The 19,354-nt window shown below is 44.6% G+C and overlaps 1 protein-coding gene across 1 annotated transcript in view; it reads right to left on the bottom strand.

Moving 5' to 3' along the window:
* Positions 1–19,354, bottom strand: part of GALNT18 (UDP-N-acetyl-alpha-D-galactosamine:polypeptide N-acetylgalactosaminyltransferase 18) — a 481,364-nt gene that overhangs the window by 262,318 nt on the left and 199,692 nt on the right. Inside the window, exon 2 of the mRNA XM_006885591.1 lies at positions 2,551–2,743. Within this exon, the coding sequence (XP_006885653.1) occupies positions 2,551–2,743 (193 nt within the window). The remainder of the gene's footprint in view (positions 1–2,550; positions 2,744–19,354) is intronic.

Here is a 19,354-nt window from a genome sequence, read left to right as displayed (position 1 = left end):
TATAATCATGTTGCAATCTGTAAGTCCTACTCTTTCCTTAGCTTCCTCATTATTTACCCATTAATTTTGAACAAACATAGGCCTGTACTTGTTGGAAACTCTGACTGCAAAGGCTGGAGCTCCTGTGATGGCCAAGGTCAGGGTTGGAGCTTGAGAAGGATCCCTGAGGCCTCACTTCCCTTAACAACATTTTCGCCAGAGACTCCCATCCCTGGTTTGATTGTATAATCCCATGTATGGTCTTGGTGATGGTCTGAATGAGTTGAGCTTCTGTGGTACTTAATTGAAGTCACCTGCAGGATAGTCTCAGAATCCTATCTCAAACTTGCTTCCCTGCTTTCCTGGTCCAAGCCACCATCATCTTTCACATTGACTTTCATAAGTCTCCTCACTGGTCTCCCTGCTTCCACATTTGCCCATTCAATCTACTTTCAGCCTAGCATTCAGAACAAAACCCCAAATAAGCTCATCACCTCATGTTGTTATTGTGCAGTCAAGTTGAGTAAGTAAGACCCATAGCAACCCTACAAACAACAGATCTGAACCCTGTTCCATTCTATGCCATCCTCACATTGTGATAGACTCAATCCAATTGCTGTAGTAACTGTGTCATTTCATCTGGTTGAGGGTCTTCTTCTCTTTATCTGTCCCTGTCCTAGCAATATCCCAAAAGTATAAGAGATGAAACTTTATCATCTTTATCTCCAAGGAGCACTCTGGCTGCACCTTCTCCAAAACATATGTTTGTTCTTTTGGCAGTCTATGTGATGTTCAGTACTCTTCTCCAACACCAATTGTGTTGGTGATGATGAGGATGGCCCAGGACAGGACGGGTTTCAGATCTATTGCTTATACAGTCGCTATGATTGTACTTGACTCAATGTCTCTCAACAACAACAACATGCCTCATGGTGAGTGTCAACCCCTCTACGTGTTTCCAAGTCTGTAGATCTTAATGAGAGTGAACTGCTTCATGTCAGAGCTGCTTCTATAAAGGACAATCACAGCATGTTACTGCTTTCTTCAAGCCCTTCCTGTACATACCCATCTCAGAGTAAAAGTCACATGCCCTAAGAGCCTTCAAAGCCATTCACCTGCAGTTCTCAAACTCACTAGCACTTTGGAACCATCCAGTAGCTATAAACAATACTGATCCTGAGTGTCTTTCCCCAAACCCTCTGACGTAATTGACATGGGGTGTGACCTGAGCAACAAATTTTTCAAAGCTCCTCAATTGAGCTGAATTTACAGCCAAGATTGAGAGCCACTGCTCAACTCTAGGAGTTTCTTCTTGCTCATCTTACCTCATCTCCAACTACTGCCCTGGCCTCTCTTGATTCCAGATACATGGATCTTCTTCCTCTTCTTCAACTTGACAAACGAGCTGCCACCTCAGGGCCTTTGCATATGCTGGCTCCTCTGCTTAGGAAGCTCTTCGCTGAGATATACACCACATGATTTATTTCCTTATCTCCAAGATTAGCTCAAATGTCACCTACTTAGTGAGGGTTTCTCTGATCATCCTAGTATAACCCCTCACCACAGACCCCAATCCTCCTCTCCTATTTATATGTCTCTATAGTATTTCTCACCATTTTACATGTTATATATTTGCCTTTTTTAATTTTATTATCCTCCAAGTAGAATGCAAGCTCCATGGGGGCAGGGGTTTGGTATACTTCCTTCACTGCTCTCTTTCCATTAGACAGTACTGACTCATAAAATACCCACTAAATGAGGATATAATCTTCTCCCCCTTTTAAGATTCTCAACTGCTCTTTCATATCAAGGCCCAGTCAACCAGTCAGGTTCTCTCTAGACCAAGAATAACACCTAGATTCATGGCACACAGCAGCTGTTTAATATCTAGAGATAAACAGAACCGTCTTCCCTGGGAAAAACTAGCATTTTCAACCCACTGACTAGATGCTTCCTGGACACTCCAACTCCAAGTTTCTTAGTGGTTTGCAGCTCTAAGAGTTTTTTTAAATTAAGGAAAGAAGAGAGAGGGGAAAAAAATATGTGCAGGGGGGCTTACAGAAGTTAATGAGATTTTCTCAGCTGTGGTACGTGCTCATATTTTTAATAATTAAAAGTAATAAAACCTCAAACTGAACCTTAAAGGAACATCTTTCTGTAACAAAGAGAAAAGCCAAGACCGACGTCTCTGTCTGGTGTAATGACTTGTTAGGCTTTACATGATGGAGATGCCATATAAAACTAATTTCTAGGGGAAAAAAAATAATGATTCCTAAAAATGTACCTAATTGGGTTAAAATGAAATATTAATAGAAATGCTAGATGGTTTCATGGTCCTTAAGGAGTAAATTAAGTTATTAATCCTCAAAATCTCAGGAGGAAGCATGTAGGGAGGGTAGCCATTCTCCCATGCTTAGCACACAGAAAAACTGAGGCTGAGGCAGAAGAGTCCTTCAGGAAAGGATCCCAGGGGACCAGATGCCTAGTCCCGACTGTTCCTCATTCTGTGTTGACTCCATCCCCCCAAAGACAAGTCAGCAGGGGGTGGGCCCAGTCACTGACTCTGCTCACCCACTGGGTCTGAGGTCTGGCAGAGGCCGATCAAGGGGCAGGCGGTCACTGAGGTAGGCGTTGTAGCCATAGTACTGGAACTGCTTCAGAGCCACGCGCCGGCCTTCAGGGCTGAGCTCCTGGCCCCAGTGTGCAAACAATGAGGAGTCTGTGAAGGGTTCAGTCTCTACTTCCTCAGGCTTCGCAGGAGCCTCTGGGGAAAGAAGAGAGGAGAAAAAATCAGAGTGCATCATGCATAAGCCATGAGAACCCCTTCCTCTTCTACCCAAATTGTCTTCAGTAAAACAGTCTTAGCTCCCGGTGATGGGAGCTTGAATTTTCTTACTTCTCAAGGATTAATCCATCCAAATATCCATCCATCCAGTCAGCCATCCAGCAGCCATCTTTCCATCCAGCCATCTTTCACCCAACAATCACTAGCTAAAAAAAGCAAGCCCAATGCAGTTGAGTCAGTTTTGATCCATGGTAGCCCTCCCTCAGATTTCCAAAGCTGTAAATTTTAAGAGAAGCCTATAAGCTTCATTTTTCTCCCATGAGTAGCTGGTAGACTTGAACTACCAATCTTATAGGTAGCAGGCCAAGATAGAATGCACTGCAAAACTCATTGCTGCGGAGTCAGAACTGACTCATAGCTGACCCTCCAGTAGATTTCTGAGCTTGTAAATTTCATGAGAGGAGATTGCCCATCCTTTCCCTGTAGATCTTCTGTAAATTCGAACCACCAGAGGTATGGACTTTGGATTAACTGTGAAAGTCCCTATGGACTACATCACTCCAAGGGATCTACAAATAAACCCTACAAGACATACTAAAAACCTGATCATGCTAGGGAGTTTGTTCCCGGTCCATTAAATAGAAATGTACTTCTTCCTCTTTAAGTTATACTTCCATTCATTCCTGGCGCCATGATGCGGATCTTTTCTGATCACCTCTTGCCAGCTTACCACCTTGGCTCTGAGCACTCCAGCTCCTGTCCTGCCCTTTGTGGCTCCCAGGCTCTTCCCACCAGAAGAGAGAATTAGGAACACAAGAGACAGTCAGCCCATGCCTCGCCTGCCTCACGTCCTAGGTAGTGCTCCTTGTACCCCAAGCAGGTTTTGAGGGGACAGCTCCACCCACCCTAGGTCATGGAAAACTCATGGTTTCCCTGAAGGTTTCCTAGAAAACGGAGGAAGCATAGGGATCTGAAATATATCCTAATTTGGACTCACACAGACACTGGTTCAAATCCCTGCTCTTCCATTCACTGGGTCTACTAGAAAACCAATAGCAAACACCCGACTTCTCTACACCCTGATTTTTCTGTTTGTGGGGGTGCTAATAACCCACACACATCCTAGAAACTTTTTGAAGACTAAATAAGATGGTGTATGTAATGCACTTAGATCAAAATCTGCCTCAGGAAAAAAGTGCACAGTAAGTCGCCATTCTAACAAAAGAAGTTTGGTAGGTCATTTAAATGCCTCATTGTGAAGTTTAGAGAGTCCTTTGCAGGACATAGGTTGATGGGCCAAGATTTTGGAGATGGTTTAAAGGACAGATAATCAGGTAAAGTACTCAGAAAGTAGATAGAGATGCCAAACTCACTGGACAACATCTTCGATGCTTATAAACACATGATATAAATCTGAGATGGAACAAGAAGTTAGAATGTGAGAAAGCCAGAAGGAAATAGAAGCATGTAAGGAACAAGAGATAGGCTTGGATGCCTACCAACATCATTTCAGCTGCCGGTATGCAGCTGATGAGGCATAGGGCACCTGTAGCCTGTCTAGTTTAGAAACATAGTGGAGGTAGGTTAAGGCTTTGAGGTTTTCAAGGTTGAAGAGATCACAGCCACATACCCTAGTTCTCACTACTACTTTTCTTTTGGGGAGTCTCTTGCAGACAGTACAAGTCCTGGGAACAAAAGCGGAAACTTCCCAACATTTAAACCTTCGTAACGCAGAACATAGTAACACAGAAGGTACACCAGTGGTAAAGAGTCCCTCTCACTGGAAGTGTGCAAAAGCTGTCATGGGACACATGAGGACCCATCTCAGCTCCTTACAAATGAGAGAATCCACAGTGCTGAACACAGAGACCACATTCTTGTCAGATCAAGAGGGGAGGGATGCAAAGACACATAAACAGGAGGGGAATTCCTAGGCGCTAACTGAATTTGCAGGTAAACAAGCAGAAGACATTGAGTCTCTGGATCATGTCCTGGGGAAAATTCTCCAAGTTTCTCTGTCTCTGTCTCTCTCTCTGTGTCTCTCTCTCTGTCTTGGTCTCTCTCTCTGTCTTGGTCTCTTTCTCTCTCTCTCTGCTATTGAGTTTCATTTCACTCATAGATAACCCTTTCTGGAGTTTCTGAGGCTGTAAATAAATCACACAGGAGACGGCCTATCTCTCTTCCTCAGATATGCTGGTGGATTAGAGTCACCAGAGAGGCCGTTCTCTAAGTTAGAGATTGGTATGACACCTGAGACAATTTTAGGGGTTTCTTGTTACTATGATTTGAGGGAAGTTTGACAAAACAAATTGATTTTCCATTCAACCATCCATACACATTTTAATTTGTCTCATTAATTATAAAGACTGAAATGTGACCCTACTCTTTCCGCTTCTCTCCTGTGATTCTCATTTCCATGAATCCTGCTCTCCTCCTCCCTCCTGCCTTTTGAGCTTTATCTTTCAAAGCGGCCATCTTTATCCTGCAATAATTTTAGTAGTCAACACTGAACGTCTGGACCCTGTTCTAAGTATTTTTCACATATCAATTCACTTTACTTTAGAAGGCAGGAAGTGGCATCATCTTCATTTCTCAGGAAAGTGACACACTGAAAGGATATGAAATGTGCCCAGGGGCCCATAGAAAAACATGGATTTTTCTATTCGATCATAGGGAGTCTGCCTCCAGAGGCAGTGGGTTCAACTACTACATGCATTGCCTCTCCACAACAGTGAGCCAAGATATATGTGAATATCTGGGGAAGGCACGGCATTTTGTTTCAGCTATTCATTTTCTTTGAAGATAGGGAAGGAAACTCATATACATCAGGGGGGGTATATATTTATATATATAAAGAAAATACAAATTGCTCATGCATTTCTATGACAAGGTGAGAGTTTCATGATTATGGAGACCTGCCCAAAGTTCTCTCCAGCATGTCGGGGAGAACTTGCCCATTCTTCTCCCTCAGCGGACACAGTGGAGAAAAACGCAAGACCTGTGTGATCATGAAGGGCCTTGTTATCTCTAAAGAGATGTATGGCTGACAGCGAGGCCTGTCTGTTGCCAGGAAGCATCGAGCCTGCTTATAATGAGGGCAGGTCTTCAGAGCCGTCCTGAAGCCTTTCATCATTCCCTCTGTGATGTTCCTGGGAACAGTCTGATGCCATGGTCTGAGGCCTTCGTTAGTTCTGTGCTATCTGAGGCAGCAACAAAGGCAAGAGAGCAGACTGGCTCCTTTTTGTTTATAGCAACCCAGACTGCTTTTCCTGGCTCCCAGGATCTAAAAAAAAAAAAATCATAGCCTCTAAGCTGGCTCCTACACCATGCCACAGTGTTCCACTGGCCTGACCTTAGAAGGCAGGAGCTGGGCCTGACATTCTCTCCCTACCAAACCCTGGGGCAGCTGTGTGGCCATCTGCCTCCACTGTGGTACAAGCACACCCTCAATGCACCTGTCTCACTGTCCATCTCATGCTATAGTGTAGGGTCCCTAAATGTAGGGCACCTGTTGACTCATCATCTCTATTCTCCTACAATGGTTCTCAACATGTACTCATCACTTCTGCCTGTAGCATCTGTCACACCCCAACCAATAATGGTGGCTCCCTAAGCCAAGTGCCCTTGAGGGATAGGGACACATTAGAATTCTCAAGAGTCCTATGTGGTTGTAATAGACCATAGTAAAAAAATCTACAGGTACTTTAAGGGAATAAGAGCCCAGTGTAGAACCAGGTAAATCCCTGCTCCCCAACCTCAGGCAACTTCCCTGCAGGAGGAGACTTCTCCTGAATGTGCCTTCTGGGCACTGCATCACAACCACCTGGGAAGCCCATGGTATAGACTTGGATGCCTAAAATAAGACTTGGTCCCTTACAAGAGCTGCCAGGCAGGTGGGAAGAGGAGAGAAGTCAGCAGCCAGGGACAGGGGACGACTGCAGATGGATTCTTTAGAGGCTTTTGCAACACTTGAATGTGTTGAAGGCCCCTACAAGATTTGCCTTGAGGGTGAGTGGTCTTTTGACATTCAGAGAGATGATACGAAGCATCAATATGCTCAACAAGGGAGAGGAAAATAGACTTTGCAGTCATGAGTTATTAAACTTCCAAAAGGCTGTTTGAAAAAGGTAATGATAAATGCACTATTACATCTGAAGACATCACAATATTTTCCCAGTAAAAATTAATGATATCTAAAAGGATTACAGAATTCCTTCAGCGGATAAAGCATGAAGGATTGTTTTGCTGTTTGAGATTTGAAATGTTTAGAACTGACATTAAGTTGTTGGTTGATGAGGGTGTGTTTCTTACCACTCGTTAATAATTATCTTGCCCTAGACTTTCTGCTCTAGAATTTCTAAAGATAAAGTATCTCAGGGTAGATTTTTAACCAATTTGTCAGGTGATTCCTGTGCACATGCTGAGCTTCAGAAACAACTGCTCCAAACCAGTGGTTCTTGGTTGCACACTGGCAACAACTATGGAGATAAAAATGAAATTAAAAAAATGTGCCTCAGCCTTACCACCAGAGATTTTGCTTCTATTGGTGGGGCAAGGGTCTGAACATCTGTATTTTATGTTGTTGTTATTGTCATTTTTGATGTTTTGCCACGCAGTCAGCTGAACATGCAGTAGCCACAGCAGACAACCCGGGTAACCTGAAGGATAGCTCCTGTGTGTAGGTCTGTGCATATGAGTATGATGCTCTGGGCAGCATCATCTGAGACATGCATGGCTGGGCTCCTGGGCTCTACTAGGAAATGGTGTGGTTTCCCTCAGGATGTTTCTGGCCAGTCAACAGACAGGCCCAGTAGCCTCTGTTGTATTCAGGAGAAAAGGACAGTGGTTTCAGGGGAAAAGCAAATGGACCAGCACAATTTCTGATTACCAAGCATAGGTAGCCTGAACTAAGGCAGCAGTATCTGAACCTACAATTGCTAAAGAGCTATGTGCCCTGATGCTCGAGATCGGTATCTTTACATGAGGGTGGGAGAGCCACCAGAGCCTCTCGACTCCTCACTCTACCTCCCCACTGCACACTGGTGGATGTGGTTGGTGGAAACTGTCTTCTCACCATCAAGATCTCCTGGACCCCAGTTTAGGAAGGAAAGATGCTCTCCTCTGAACATGCTGCCTGTGTTCAGAGGTCATCAACTTAGTTCCCACTTTATGTTAACCAAAAACACATAGAGATGCCAAGCAATGCCTCTCACTCCTAGTAAGTGAGAAGTTTCTCCAGTCTGAGTCTACTTGCAATTTAACCCCAAACCAAGGAATCAGGCCCTTCCATTGACTTGTTTGTGTCCTTATTCAGGCAGAACTCTTTGAAAGGTAAGCATCAGTCTGAAGATGATGCCACAAATATTCCAGGCCTCACCTCCTATCTTTTCTCCTCACTCGGCCCTACTTTGGCTGACTGTGTCATCTCTGGCAAGTCAATTAGTATTTCTGATGGACTGAGTAACCCTCTTAGGAAACAAGAGAGATGAACTTACCAGCTTGTAGGGTACAAACAATTTCTGTCACAGAACTCTTTCTCTGAAGTGTTTCTTATGTAGGATATCAACATGGAAACAGATTAACTAGAACCACTCTGGTTAAAGAAGACAGAGGCGCTTCAGACACCTCCCACTCCCACGCAGAGTCCACTCTTCCTGAGGGGCTCCACAGAATCTTTTTAAATTCACTGGCCTACATAAACTACTTTGAACCAGGAAGGAATTGCCATTCCTTCCTTAGGGGTCTGTGTCCTATACCTTGGTTTATAAAGACTTCAGTCTATCAGTTTAGATCAGTACTTTTAAAATGTGGGTCAGAAACCACTAGTAGGTCATACAATCAATTTGTAAGGAGCTCTAGTGGCCTAGTGGTAAGAAGCTGCACTGCAAAACCCCAAAGGCCTACAGTTAAAATAGCCCAGCTGCTCTCTTGGAGAAGGATGGGCAATCTTCTTCTGTGTGATTTACTGCCTCTTAAAACTCTCTGGAGGGTCAGCTATGAGTCAGTTGCAACTCAGTGGCAAACAACAATAAATTTATTGACTGATCATGACCAGCAAGCTTTTTTAATAGAATATGTAAGAGCAAGTCAGACATAGTAAGACAAAATAATGCTTTGTAATAGTTGTTTCCTATGTGAATGTGTTTGTGTGTGTGCGTACTGGAGGTGCAAAATAGAAAGCAGAGAAGCCCTGGCCTTGATGGACAGTTCCTATGGTTCCACTGGGGTTCTCTGATCTTGTCTCATATCTTCATTTGGGAGACCTGAACTATGGTGCTCAGCAATGCACTGATAAGGAATACAGGATGGCAAGAACTTGGCAAGAAGCCAGGGTTACACAAAGGTGTGATCCACTTCCCTAGTGACCCTTCACACAATCCAACAATTCTGAAGATGATGCCACAAATGTTGTCAAGTTGGAACTGACCCATAACTGACCCATAGCTGATCCTCTGGTGGGTTTTCAGAGGCAGTTAATTGCATGGGAGGAGATTGCCAATCCTTCTGCAACTGGTGGATTCGAACCACATGCCTTTGGGATTGCAGCACAGCTTCTTGCCACTAGGCCACCGGTGCTCCCTAGAAGTGGGGCCTAGAAGGATAAAAGAAAGCCAACTTTCCTCAAGTCCACAATTCAAGAGCAAAATACACTTCACACAAAATGTGTGACAGGAGTTTATGAGGTGATATGGGGGCCTATCAGGTTTTCATGTGCTCTTTGACATTTTAGAGCAAAAATGCATCACTATGAGAGTCCTTAAGAAAACCCCTAACATACTGAACGTGTGGCTAGTCCTCAGATCCACTGAAGAGGCTTGAGGCCTGACTGATCTTGTGTATATGGCATTGATGTGGGTTCTGTGCAAAGCCCATGGCTGACAGAGACAGATAAGCATGGGACCCCTATTCACAGTATCCCAGGCATTTCCAAGTCCTTTGTCCAAAGGCTTTACTTATTTTGTCTGGCTGAAGGCCTGTCCCGCCTTCTTCCTCTGTCTCGGGTGTCCATGCAGAACAACTAGGTTTGTAAATGAAGAATTTGCCAGATGGAAAAGACTAATTTTCCCTCCTTTCAAAATCATGGGCGTGACGGAATTTTGCACATACTCCTCGGGACATACACTGCATTCCTAAAACAGGGTGTTGAGACATCATAAAGGTTTTCACATCTTTCATGTGATAAATGTTTTCACCATCCTGCTTGGGAAATGGATTTTGTTTGAAAATGGCCTATTTCCTTTGATGGCTTCTTTGACGGGGATTCAAAGTCTTTCTCTGGTCCTGCAGGAGCCTGGGGTTGGGAGGGCTTGTTTGTTAACTTTTTTGCGAAGGACAAATCCACTTCTCCCTGCTGCAAAACAACTAGGAAGCTGGGCTAGGAGATTTACAGCAAGACAGTAATAAGAAGATATCTAGCGAGCCCATGGTTGCTGGGCTGACGGGCAGCCTGCCAGGGGACTGTTACTGTCGGCCATCCACGGGTGTGTCAGCTGACCCCCAGGGGCCTGGGTTTGTATCTAAACTGTGCTTAAAGATTCAGATGTGGGCTATTTAACAAGATGAAAGCGCTATAATATTTCTTCGTATAAGTTTGGTTTTGCATGCATTCTTCTCTCATCTTTGAAATGACACATTTTTAATGGTCTTGCTACATGCAGAGAGTAGCCCCTTGGGACTGGAAGAATCTGTTTTCTGAATAAGCCTTTGAGGGCTGCTGTGAGCTTCTGTAACTGCTTCTGTGCCACTGACTGGATGTTTGTGTGTGTGTGTGTAGCTGAGTGTAAGTGTAGACAGGGAGTGTGGTATAGCTGAGTCTGATCAAGTGTATGTGCCCACATGAGAGAAAACCACCGTGATAACAGAGAAGTGGGAGCCTGGGTTACCAAATCCAGGATCTTGTGTTTAATGGCCTTTGCCTCCACACCTGCAGCAACCCTTCTGTCTTGCAATCAGCCTGACTTATCGGTTGCAGGTGCTTTGTGTAGCTCGAGACCAGAACTGGTAAGAGGTTTCCGAGGGGGGAAGTTTGCTGGCTTCCCTAGGGCTCAGGCTCTGGGGTTTGGCTGCTGCTGAGGTGCTGGAGAGGATCCTACATTGTACATTAAGCAGGCTGTCTCTTTCCAAGGCCAGTTAGCATGAAACCTCATGGACAGTGGAGGGAGCACAGCGCAAGGAAGGAGAGTATCCACAGGCTGCTAGTTCACTGTGTAACCTGGGCAAGTCGCGTACCCTCTCTGAGCCTTCGATTTTTGTCTATAAAATGAAGGGGTTAAGCTAGAGGGACCTAAGGGGATGAGCCACAATCAGAGACCTGCGTCACCCACACAGTGATGTAGGACATGAAAAGATCTTAGAGATCTCTAGTTTCACCCACTTGAGCTCAGAGTGGGGTCTCTGTACAGCAGCCTCGGTTTCCCCTGGTAAAGTTAAAAGTGCAAATTCTCAGGCCCGCTCTACGCCAGCTGCATCAGAAACCGGGAGTGTGGAGCCCAGTGGTCTGGCATGAGATTTCACAAGTCATCCAGCAAAGTCAGGCCCTCTGGCAGTACTAACAGTTTAGGCCCGACTAACTTAGCACAGGGAGGGTAGGGAGTTGGGCAGGCGGTCTGCAGTAGAAAGTGGAGCAGTCCCCTCTGTGTGATTTACAGCCTCCTGAAAGCCCTCTAGAGGGGGCAGCTTTGAGTTGGTTTCCACTTGATGACATATAACACAACAATAACAAATCAAAAGGTCGATAATTTGAACTCACCCAACAGTACCACGGCAAAAAGGCCTGGTGATCTGCTTCCGTAATGTTTACAACTAAGAAAACCCTATGGAGCTCACTACCTCTCTGTAATGGATGGGTTGCCATGAGCTGGAATCTACTCCACGGCAACAAGCTTGCATATTATTTGAGAGCCACTGTTCTACAGTTCACGGATTATCATTCAGAGAAGAGTGCTGGAAACTGGCGAGCATCCTTGGACTGGCTCCTTGAGACAGGAGAGCAAAAGGGAGAGAGATTTTACACAGGAAAGACACCCTTCCGTTCCGCTCGGTCATCAGGTGCTCATCACAGTTAGGCTCTAAATTGTTTTGTTTTTTTTTTCGTGTATACACACCCATATCTATTGCTGCATTATTCACAACAGCAAAGATACGGAAGCAACTCAAATGCCCATAAACAAATGAGTGGGCAGAACACTATGCACCAATGAAAAACCACAAACTCGTAAAACATTACACAACATGGGGGAGCCTGGAGGACAGTACACTGAGTGAAATATCTCAGTCAAAAAAGGACAAACACTGCATAACACTGTTGCCGTAAAACAGGAAAGACGTGATGGGGGCTGGGGGGATACTGGGGAGAAGTCAATGAGGAAGAGTGGACAGAGCACTGCATTCGACCAGATGAACGGAAGACCTGTCCAAAAAGGACACTGGATTAGGCTTTATAGTCTGACAACAAACCAGAACCAGGTTCTGCATCGCAGGCAGGACTGGGGAAGGGGAGGAAGGAGGGGAAGAGAATGTGCAACAATGGAAAAAAAGGAAAAGAAAAAACATTTTCTATGTTTAAAAAAAGAAATAAAATACAATCACGCACAGAAGATTTTTCCAATGCAATCAATCTTTTGACCTCTTTTGTTTTAATTGAGATTTTAATGAAAGGTATGCTCTATTGTAGAAGAGTTCAGAGTCATGGCTAAGCCAGAGCCACACGTGGGTCCTCCTACCAGAGGAAGCAGAAGCTGATCAGACACCAGCTGCCCAACTGCGTCCAAGGCCTCCTTTCTCTCCCTGATCAGAGCCCAGCTGTCCCCACTTGAGTCTTTGCATGGGAAGAAGTGGCTGTTTTAACGCCAACAGGGTTGGTCCAGCCAGTTCATTCCAAGAAGTTGATGTGTGGAAATACTATGTCTTATGTGTGAACAGTGAGGTGTATATTTAGAAGTGCCGGTGTGCGGCTCTAGGCTTTCAGGGTAAAAAAAAAACCACAAAAAACAAAAAACAACACCAAACCAAAACACCCTATGGTATGTACTTCAGAGTTCATTATATCGCCTAGGCAGAATTCTAGGTTTAAAGGGTTGTTTTAAAGTAGCAAGTAATGGCATCTATAAATCCTGGTTTCTAAGATATGTACATTTGTCACTCCCTAAAATGAGTTTTTCACATGTTCTTTCTGTGGTTGGCTAGGATCATAAAAACTTGGACTCTTTAACAGCAACATTTATTTGGCATAATTCCTCATTCTGCCCCTTTGGGGGCCTGTGGATGAGTGTGCACAAGGAGAGGGCCGGCTGTCCCCACCTGCTCCAGACATTTCAGCAGGTGCCACACCCAGGTCTGAACCCAGAGAAGAAAGACCTGGCGGTGCCAGCTGGCAGGAAAGAGGATGGAATTTTCCTATCAGAATCCATCATGCCATGTTTGATGAGCTCAAAGGGTCAGAATGTTTTCCTGTTTCTTACTTGTCTTGTCTAAAACAAACAAACAAAAAAAATCAAAAGTGCTACCACTAATTGACTTCTACCACTGGTAACCCTGCAGTACAGAGTAAAACTCTTTCAAGGAGTTTTCTAAGTTGTCCTCTTTATGAAAACAGATTGCCAGTTCTTTCTTCTGTGGTGCAGCTGGGTGGAAATGCTAGGACTTGCTACACTTCCTGAATCCCACCTCATCTGGTTAGCTGGTGGATAGCTTCTAAGGGAGCTCTAGTGGCCCAGTGGCAAGGAGCTGTGCTGCAATCCCAAAGTGCTCTGTGGGAGAAAGATGACAATCTATTTGCCTCTGTGTGATTTACTGCCTCTGAAAATCCACTGGAAGGTCAGCTGTGGGTTGGTTCTGGCTCTATGGAACTCAACAACAACAACAAAACCACCACCCTATCTGGCTGGAAATGTCTTTGCTAACCTTTGCCAGTCCACTCCCAGGGGGCGGATCCCTCCTTCTGTAGCCTTGCTCTAGGTTCCAGGCCCAAACAAGGCAAGCCAGGGTTCATCTCTGAGGAAGTTGACAAGATGTATCAACTGGTGTCCTTAAGCAATACATGCTGGAGAGGATGGGGAGAGATTGGAACGCTCATGCACTGTTGGTGTGACTGTAAAATGGTACAACCACTCTTGAAAGCACTTTGGTGCTTGCTTCCTCATAAATCTGAACATAGAAATTCCATATGGCCCAGCTATTCCACTGCTAAGAATATACCCCAAGGAAAACAAAACTGAGACACAAACGGAGATTTGTACACTAATGTTCATAACAGCATTATTCACAATAGCAAGAACATGGGAGCAGCCCAAATGTCCATCAACAAACAAATGGATTCAGAAATTGTGGTAAATTCACACGATGGAATACTATGCAGTACTCAGAAACAATGATTTAGAAAAATACTATATAACATGAGAGAAGCTGGAGAGCATTAGGGTGAAGAAACTAACTCAGATTCATAAGAACAAATATCGTATAAGATTTTATCGTTCATTGCAGCTTTGTTCACAATAGCAAGGAGTTGGAAACAACCTAAGTGCCCATCAACAAACGAATGGCTAGAGAAGCTGTGGTATATTCGCAGAACATTATGCTGAGTGAAATATCCCAGTCACAAAAGGACAAATATTACATGAAGCCACTGTTGTAGAATGGGACTGTCTTTGGGGTTAGGGAGACACTGAGTAAGATGGGTTCAATAATGTATACTGCACTGAAGCAGAGGAGGGAGAGAACCGTCTAAAAGAGAGATGTAACTGGGTATTTCTGTCATCACAGGAAACTAGAGCGAGGGCTGCATGGTGGAGGGGACCTGGGGGAGGGTTTGTAAAACAATGAAAGAATCTTTTCTTTTACTTTTCCATAATTTTTGGACTCATGTACTTATAACTTGTTAGTCAAATTTGTGTCTTCTAGGTTGCAACACCCCCATGATACATCTTCAAGGATATGTACATGTACAGCCAAGCACAATCAATAAGAGTGCATCTGAATTCCAAAATCAATCTCCATAATAGTCTATGTGTTTCCTACTGCCAAAGGGGCCCTTTAGAGTAGTGAGAGAAGATCTTCACCCTGAAACCCACAGCGTCCCTTTTCAGCAGGAAGTAGCTAAGAGAATACGCCGTCCCCTTTTCCTTATGACCCAGGGTGAAGTCTCTCTCAGGGAGGAGTGATAGGGAATGGCAAAGGATACACTGACAAAGAAGATTAATCAGAACTGGCTTTGACAAGCACTGTGGCATTTGGACAAGAACAAACTGGGAGGAGGGTAGAGAGAATAGTGCAACAATGAATGAGTGGAAGCCCAAAATCTCTGTAAATGTTTATGAAAATTAATAAAATATAATTATAGAAAAAAGAAAAAAAAAAAAAAAGATTTTATCGTAAAAACAGAAGGATTACTAGTAAGATGGAGAACTCTGATGACCTAGGATGTGTACAAAAGTCCCCAGGGGAAGGAGAGAAAGGAAGGGGCCTGAGGATGGAGATGGGGGAGACATTACAAGGTCACAGAATTTGGTCGGCAGAGGGAGGGGGTGAAGGAATTAGGAAAGATCCAGTGGGGACCTGAAAAGGCAATACTAAGAATGGATCAATGGTGATTAATTTTGTAAAACACAATATAGTGGAATGATCGTATGAAATACAGCGTGAATAGAGGAATGTGAGAAACACAATGTATACAAACAAAATGCAGTATACATGAATTTTGTATGCAAACCAAAATAAAATAATTTCACCCCCCCCCCCAAACTGATGTCATTGAGGCAGAAGTTCTGAACCCACACAAGCAAACCACAACTAGTCACTTGTACGTGCATAAGCAAGCACATGTAAGTGCCGGGCACTGTTCTGAGAACTTTATGCCTACATGTTCTTTTAATCTCTTTACAACCCTATGAGGTGGGTAGTGTTATCAGCATTTTGCAACTGAGGCACAATGCAATGAAGACACATCCCTCTGGTAGATGGAGCAGCTAGGATTTTATGTTAGTACATTTGTGACCCAACTTCTAATCTCTAGTGCTGCATTATTTGTGTTGTTTAAGCCAAGAAGTGTGTATCCATTTATTTCAGAAGCAAGAGGAAACTGGCCAACTACCATGCATCCGATGGTTTATTGACTTTCATCACTCCATTTAATCTTCACAATAAGCCTAGAGTTAGAACAAATTAATCCCATTAAACAGATGTGCAAGATAAAGCCTGGAGAGGTTCAGGAGCTTGGTAGAGGGCCCAAAGCTGGTGGAGGGCAGAGCTGATTTCACGGTCCCTGGGCAGGGTGACTCTCCACCTCACAGGTGTCTCTCTGGGTAGTTGTGGCCACCTGGGTCATTAATGCTTCGTATGGGGCACCCTGCATCCGCCTCCTTCCTCCTTTACAACCCTCATCAGGTTTCAGAGAAAGCAATTCCGTGTTTTCCTTTGCCACAATGAATAAAGTCATTGAGTGCAGGATGTTAATGGTGTTAGACCCAAGACTGTCAGGGTGCCCTTCTTCCGATTAGCTCCAAGCCCTTTCCTGTCAGATCCCACTTCTTTCTTTTAACAATTCTCGATTCCTGGAAGAGAAAGGCTAATTGTTGGGCTGTTGGCAAAAGACTTTCCTTCAGCTCATGTTTTCAGGTACCTCTGCAACCAGAGAAGAGCAGTTTACCGACTTGTCGTTATTAGGGCCCTCGGTACACCCAGGGATATTAAAACAATCTGAAAACTATCTTTGGAAACACAACCACAAGCAGAGACAGATGGCCTCGGTTTGCTGGGTTAAGAAGAACACTACCACTGTGTAATAAAGTCCTCCCTGCCCTTGCCATTCCTTCCAAAAGCAACAAACACTGGTGCCAACATGCAGAAGAGAAACAGAGGCTCAGAGACTTGGATTTTCCCAGTGTTAGAGGTGTGCGTCTCTGAGGCATTGAATCTCAACCCACCTCATTCTCACAGGGGCTTGTTGCCTCGGTTTGGTGAAGAAAATATGCAACGTCTGCAATTTGGACCTCAGTACAGAACATTTGGAAGAGAATAGGGGGCAACACACTACCTAAGCTGGGGAAATGTGCAGTAGAGAGAAAGCTGAAGGCAGTGTACTCTGGATGGGCTATTCTGGAATGTTCCAGCATGGAATCATTCCCGAGTGGTGTCGTGAATTCAGCACTCATTAAAAGCGCTGGGATGAATTGGGCTTTGATGTGCTGCAAACTTGGGCTGGGCTCTCTGGGTGAGACCCAGGCACCAAGCTCCTTAGGGGGATAAATGGTAACTTCTCACCAGCGGGAAGCTAGCAGACAGGGGTTTACTGAAAGCTGACAGAGAAGTGTACATTTCTGGACATTTAATTAGCTCTTTTCTTTTTAATGGAAAATAGGCATACAACAAGAGTGAGAGAGAACTTTTCTAAAAATAGCTTTCAATTGTACAGTTGAAATGGGTAGATTTTATGGTATGTAAATTACACCCCAATAAAGCTGTTTAATAAAGAAAGAAGGAAAAAGAGTAAAAGAAAAGCGAAATATCCTTTAAGAATTCTTTCCTGGGAGCTTCAACTGAGCACCCTCCATTATTTATTCTTCATCTTCACCACGACTCTACATGGCCGTCTAACAACTGAGTCCCATTTCAGTGAAGTGAACAAAATGAAGGCACCATCCTGGAAGCAGGGAGAGGAGGCCCCTCCAGGATGAGGACGAAGAGCCAGGCGAACTCAATCTGTCCCCTGGATGAACTGCTATTACGGGGCAGCAGGGCCCACCACAGCCAGTGAACTGAGACACAAGCCTGCCTGCCTCAGTTTTCCTGCCTCCTCCAACTAGATCTGGATCTGTCACTAAGTACCCAAAGCTTCCACTTTGCACACGGCCTGAGGCAGAAATAGAAATAAGTCTGGCAACAGCACTGGCCTCAGGATGAAAGTTAGGCACTTCTTCCCAGCTGTCCCTCGGAGTTTTTTTCCTACATGTACCCTCTTAAAAGGAGAGATATAAGCAGCAAGATCACAAGAAACCAGAAGGTTCCACAGATTTCCTGAGCAAACATCCTAGTGGTGGCCAAACCACACGGCAGAGCTGTCACTTCCCGTGGGCGTGCTGTCCAGCAGAGGCAATATGCAGAGGGTCCTCAGGGGTGTGAGCCTGTCTATGGTGGTTTCTTCCAGGCCTTCAACTAATCCCAGCCAGTTCAGCAGTCCCAGTCTCAAAGTAAAAGCCCAAACCCCCTTGTTCTCCATTAGCAGCAATAGAATGTGACTCTCCATATGGCCTTATACAAAAACCCAGGGAGTGGAGATAGATGCTATTTTGTGCATTGGTCTCGTCAATAATTCCCCTGAAAAGCCACTAGTACCTTGGGTTTTCTGCTCGGCAGCTGAAGCTCATGGTAAGAGCTAGTAAGACAGTTAAGCTTCAAAAGATGGGCTCCGTGGGGACGTGGTCTTGGTGTGGGTCAGCCATGTGAACTAGACAGAGTCGGAGAGCATTGCAATGTCTCTTTCCTGCCAAAACCTTTCTGCTTCATTGTGTAGTCTTGGCACTACCAAGACTCTAGAGCAAAAGCCAGCAGGGCTAAAGTTCTGTTTTCTCCATTCACTGAAGCATCAGCCCCTCACACAGGGAGTCTTCCTGCTTTCAGCATCAGTGACCTTAGGAGCCTCAGAAACCTTGGCAGTGTCACCAGATGTGCTCACGAGACTACCCACTGGCCTGTGCCCCATGCTTGCAATTGCAATTTTTGCTGTATCCACTGCTGCAAGCTTTGAAAGGCTGCAGTTTTCTGTCCCACTTTTCTCCTGTCTCTGTGAATTAGCACAGAAGCTGTCAGGATACATGTATCCATAATTCTCCACTCTCATTAGTGGACTGTGTCTCCGGCACTTTGGGCACATTTTTGAGACCATGTTGTGGTGCTTCCTAGATGCCCCTGTGATCACTGGAGGCACTTTCTGCAAAATAGGTCATGCAGGATGAGGACTGGGCCCTGACAGGGAGCAGCAGATGAAATGAAAATTTAAAAAAAGGGTCTGTAGAAGCCCATGAATCTTGTTAATAGCCCTTTAAGGATAGGCTTGAGCAAGTGAGAGTCAAAATATACTTAAAGAGCAGCCAGACACAGGAACCACTCAGTTTGCATGGTGCTGGCCATACCAAAGAGCAGAATTCTGAGGCTGCAGGTTAGGCCTGGTGTATACAACTTTGAGTTGCAGGTTGGTAAAATGATTTGGAGGATTCTAAGACTATCAGGACTGGAAGAAGACTCATCAACAATCTGTGTTATGCAGATGACATACCGTTGCTTGCTGAAACTGAGGAGGACCTAAGGCATTTGCTACATAAGTTTGAGGACCGCAGCCTTCAATATGGATTGAAATTCCACATCAAGAAAACAAAAATTCTCACCATTGGGTCAACTGGCAATATTCATGATAGATGGAGAAGAGAAGAGATTGTTTACAGCTTCAACTTGCTTGGAACCACAATTAACATTCTTGGTACCAGCAGCCAGGAAATTAGAAGACATAGTGCATTGGGAAAGTCTTCTGTCAGGGACCTTTCCAGAGTACTAAAGAGCAACAGTGTCAGTCTAGAGACCAAGGTGTGCCTAATCTATGTC

This window comes from Elephantulus edwardii, unplaced genomic scaffold (assembly GCF_000299155.1).
Source record: "Elephantulus edwardii isolate Elephantulus edwardi_28Jun2011 unplaced genomic scaffold, EleEdw1.0 scaffold00044, whole genome shotgun sequence".
NCBI classification, from domain to species: Eukaryota; Metazoa; Chordata; class Mammalia; order Macroscelidea; family Macroscelididae; genus Elephantulus; species Elephantulus edwardii.
This window is presented reverse-complemented; position numbering and strand designations above follow the sequence as displayed.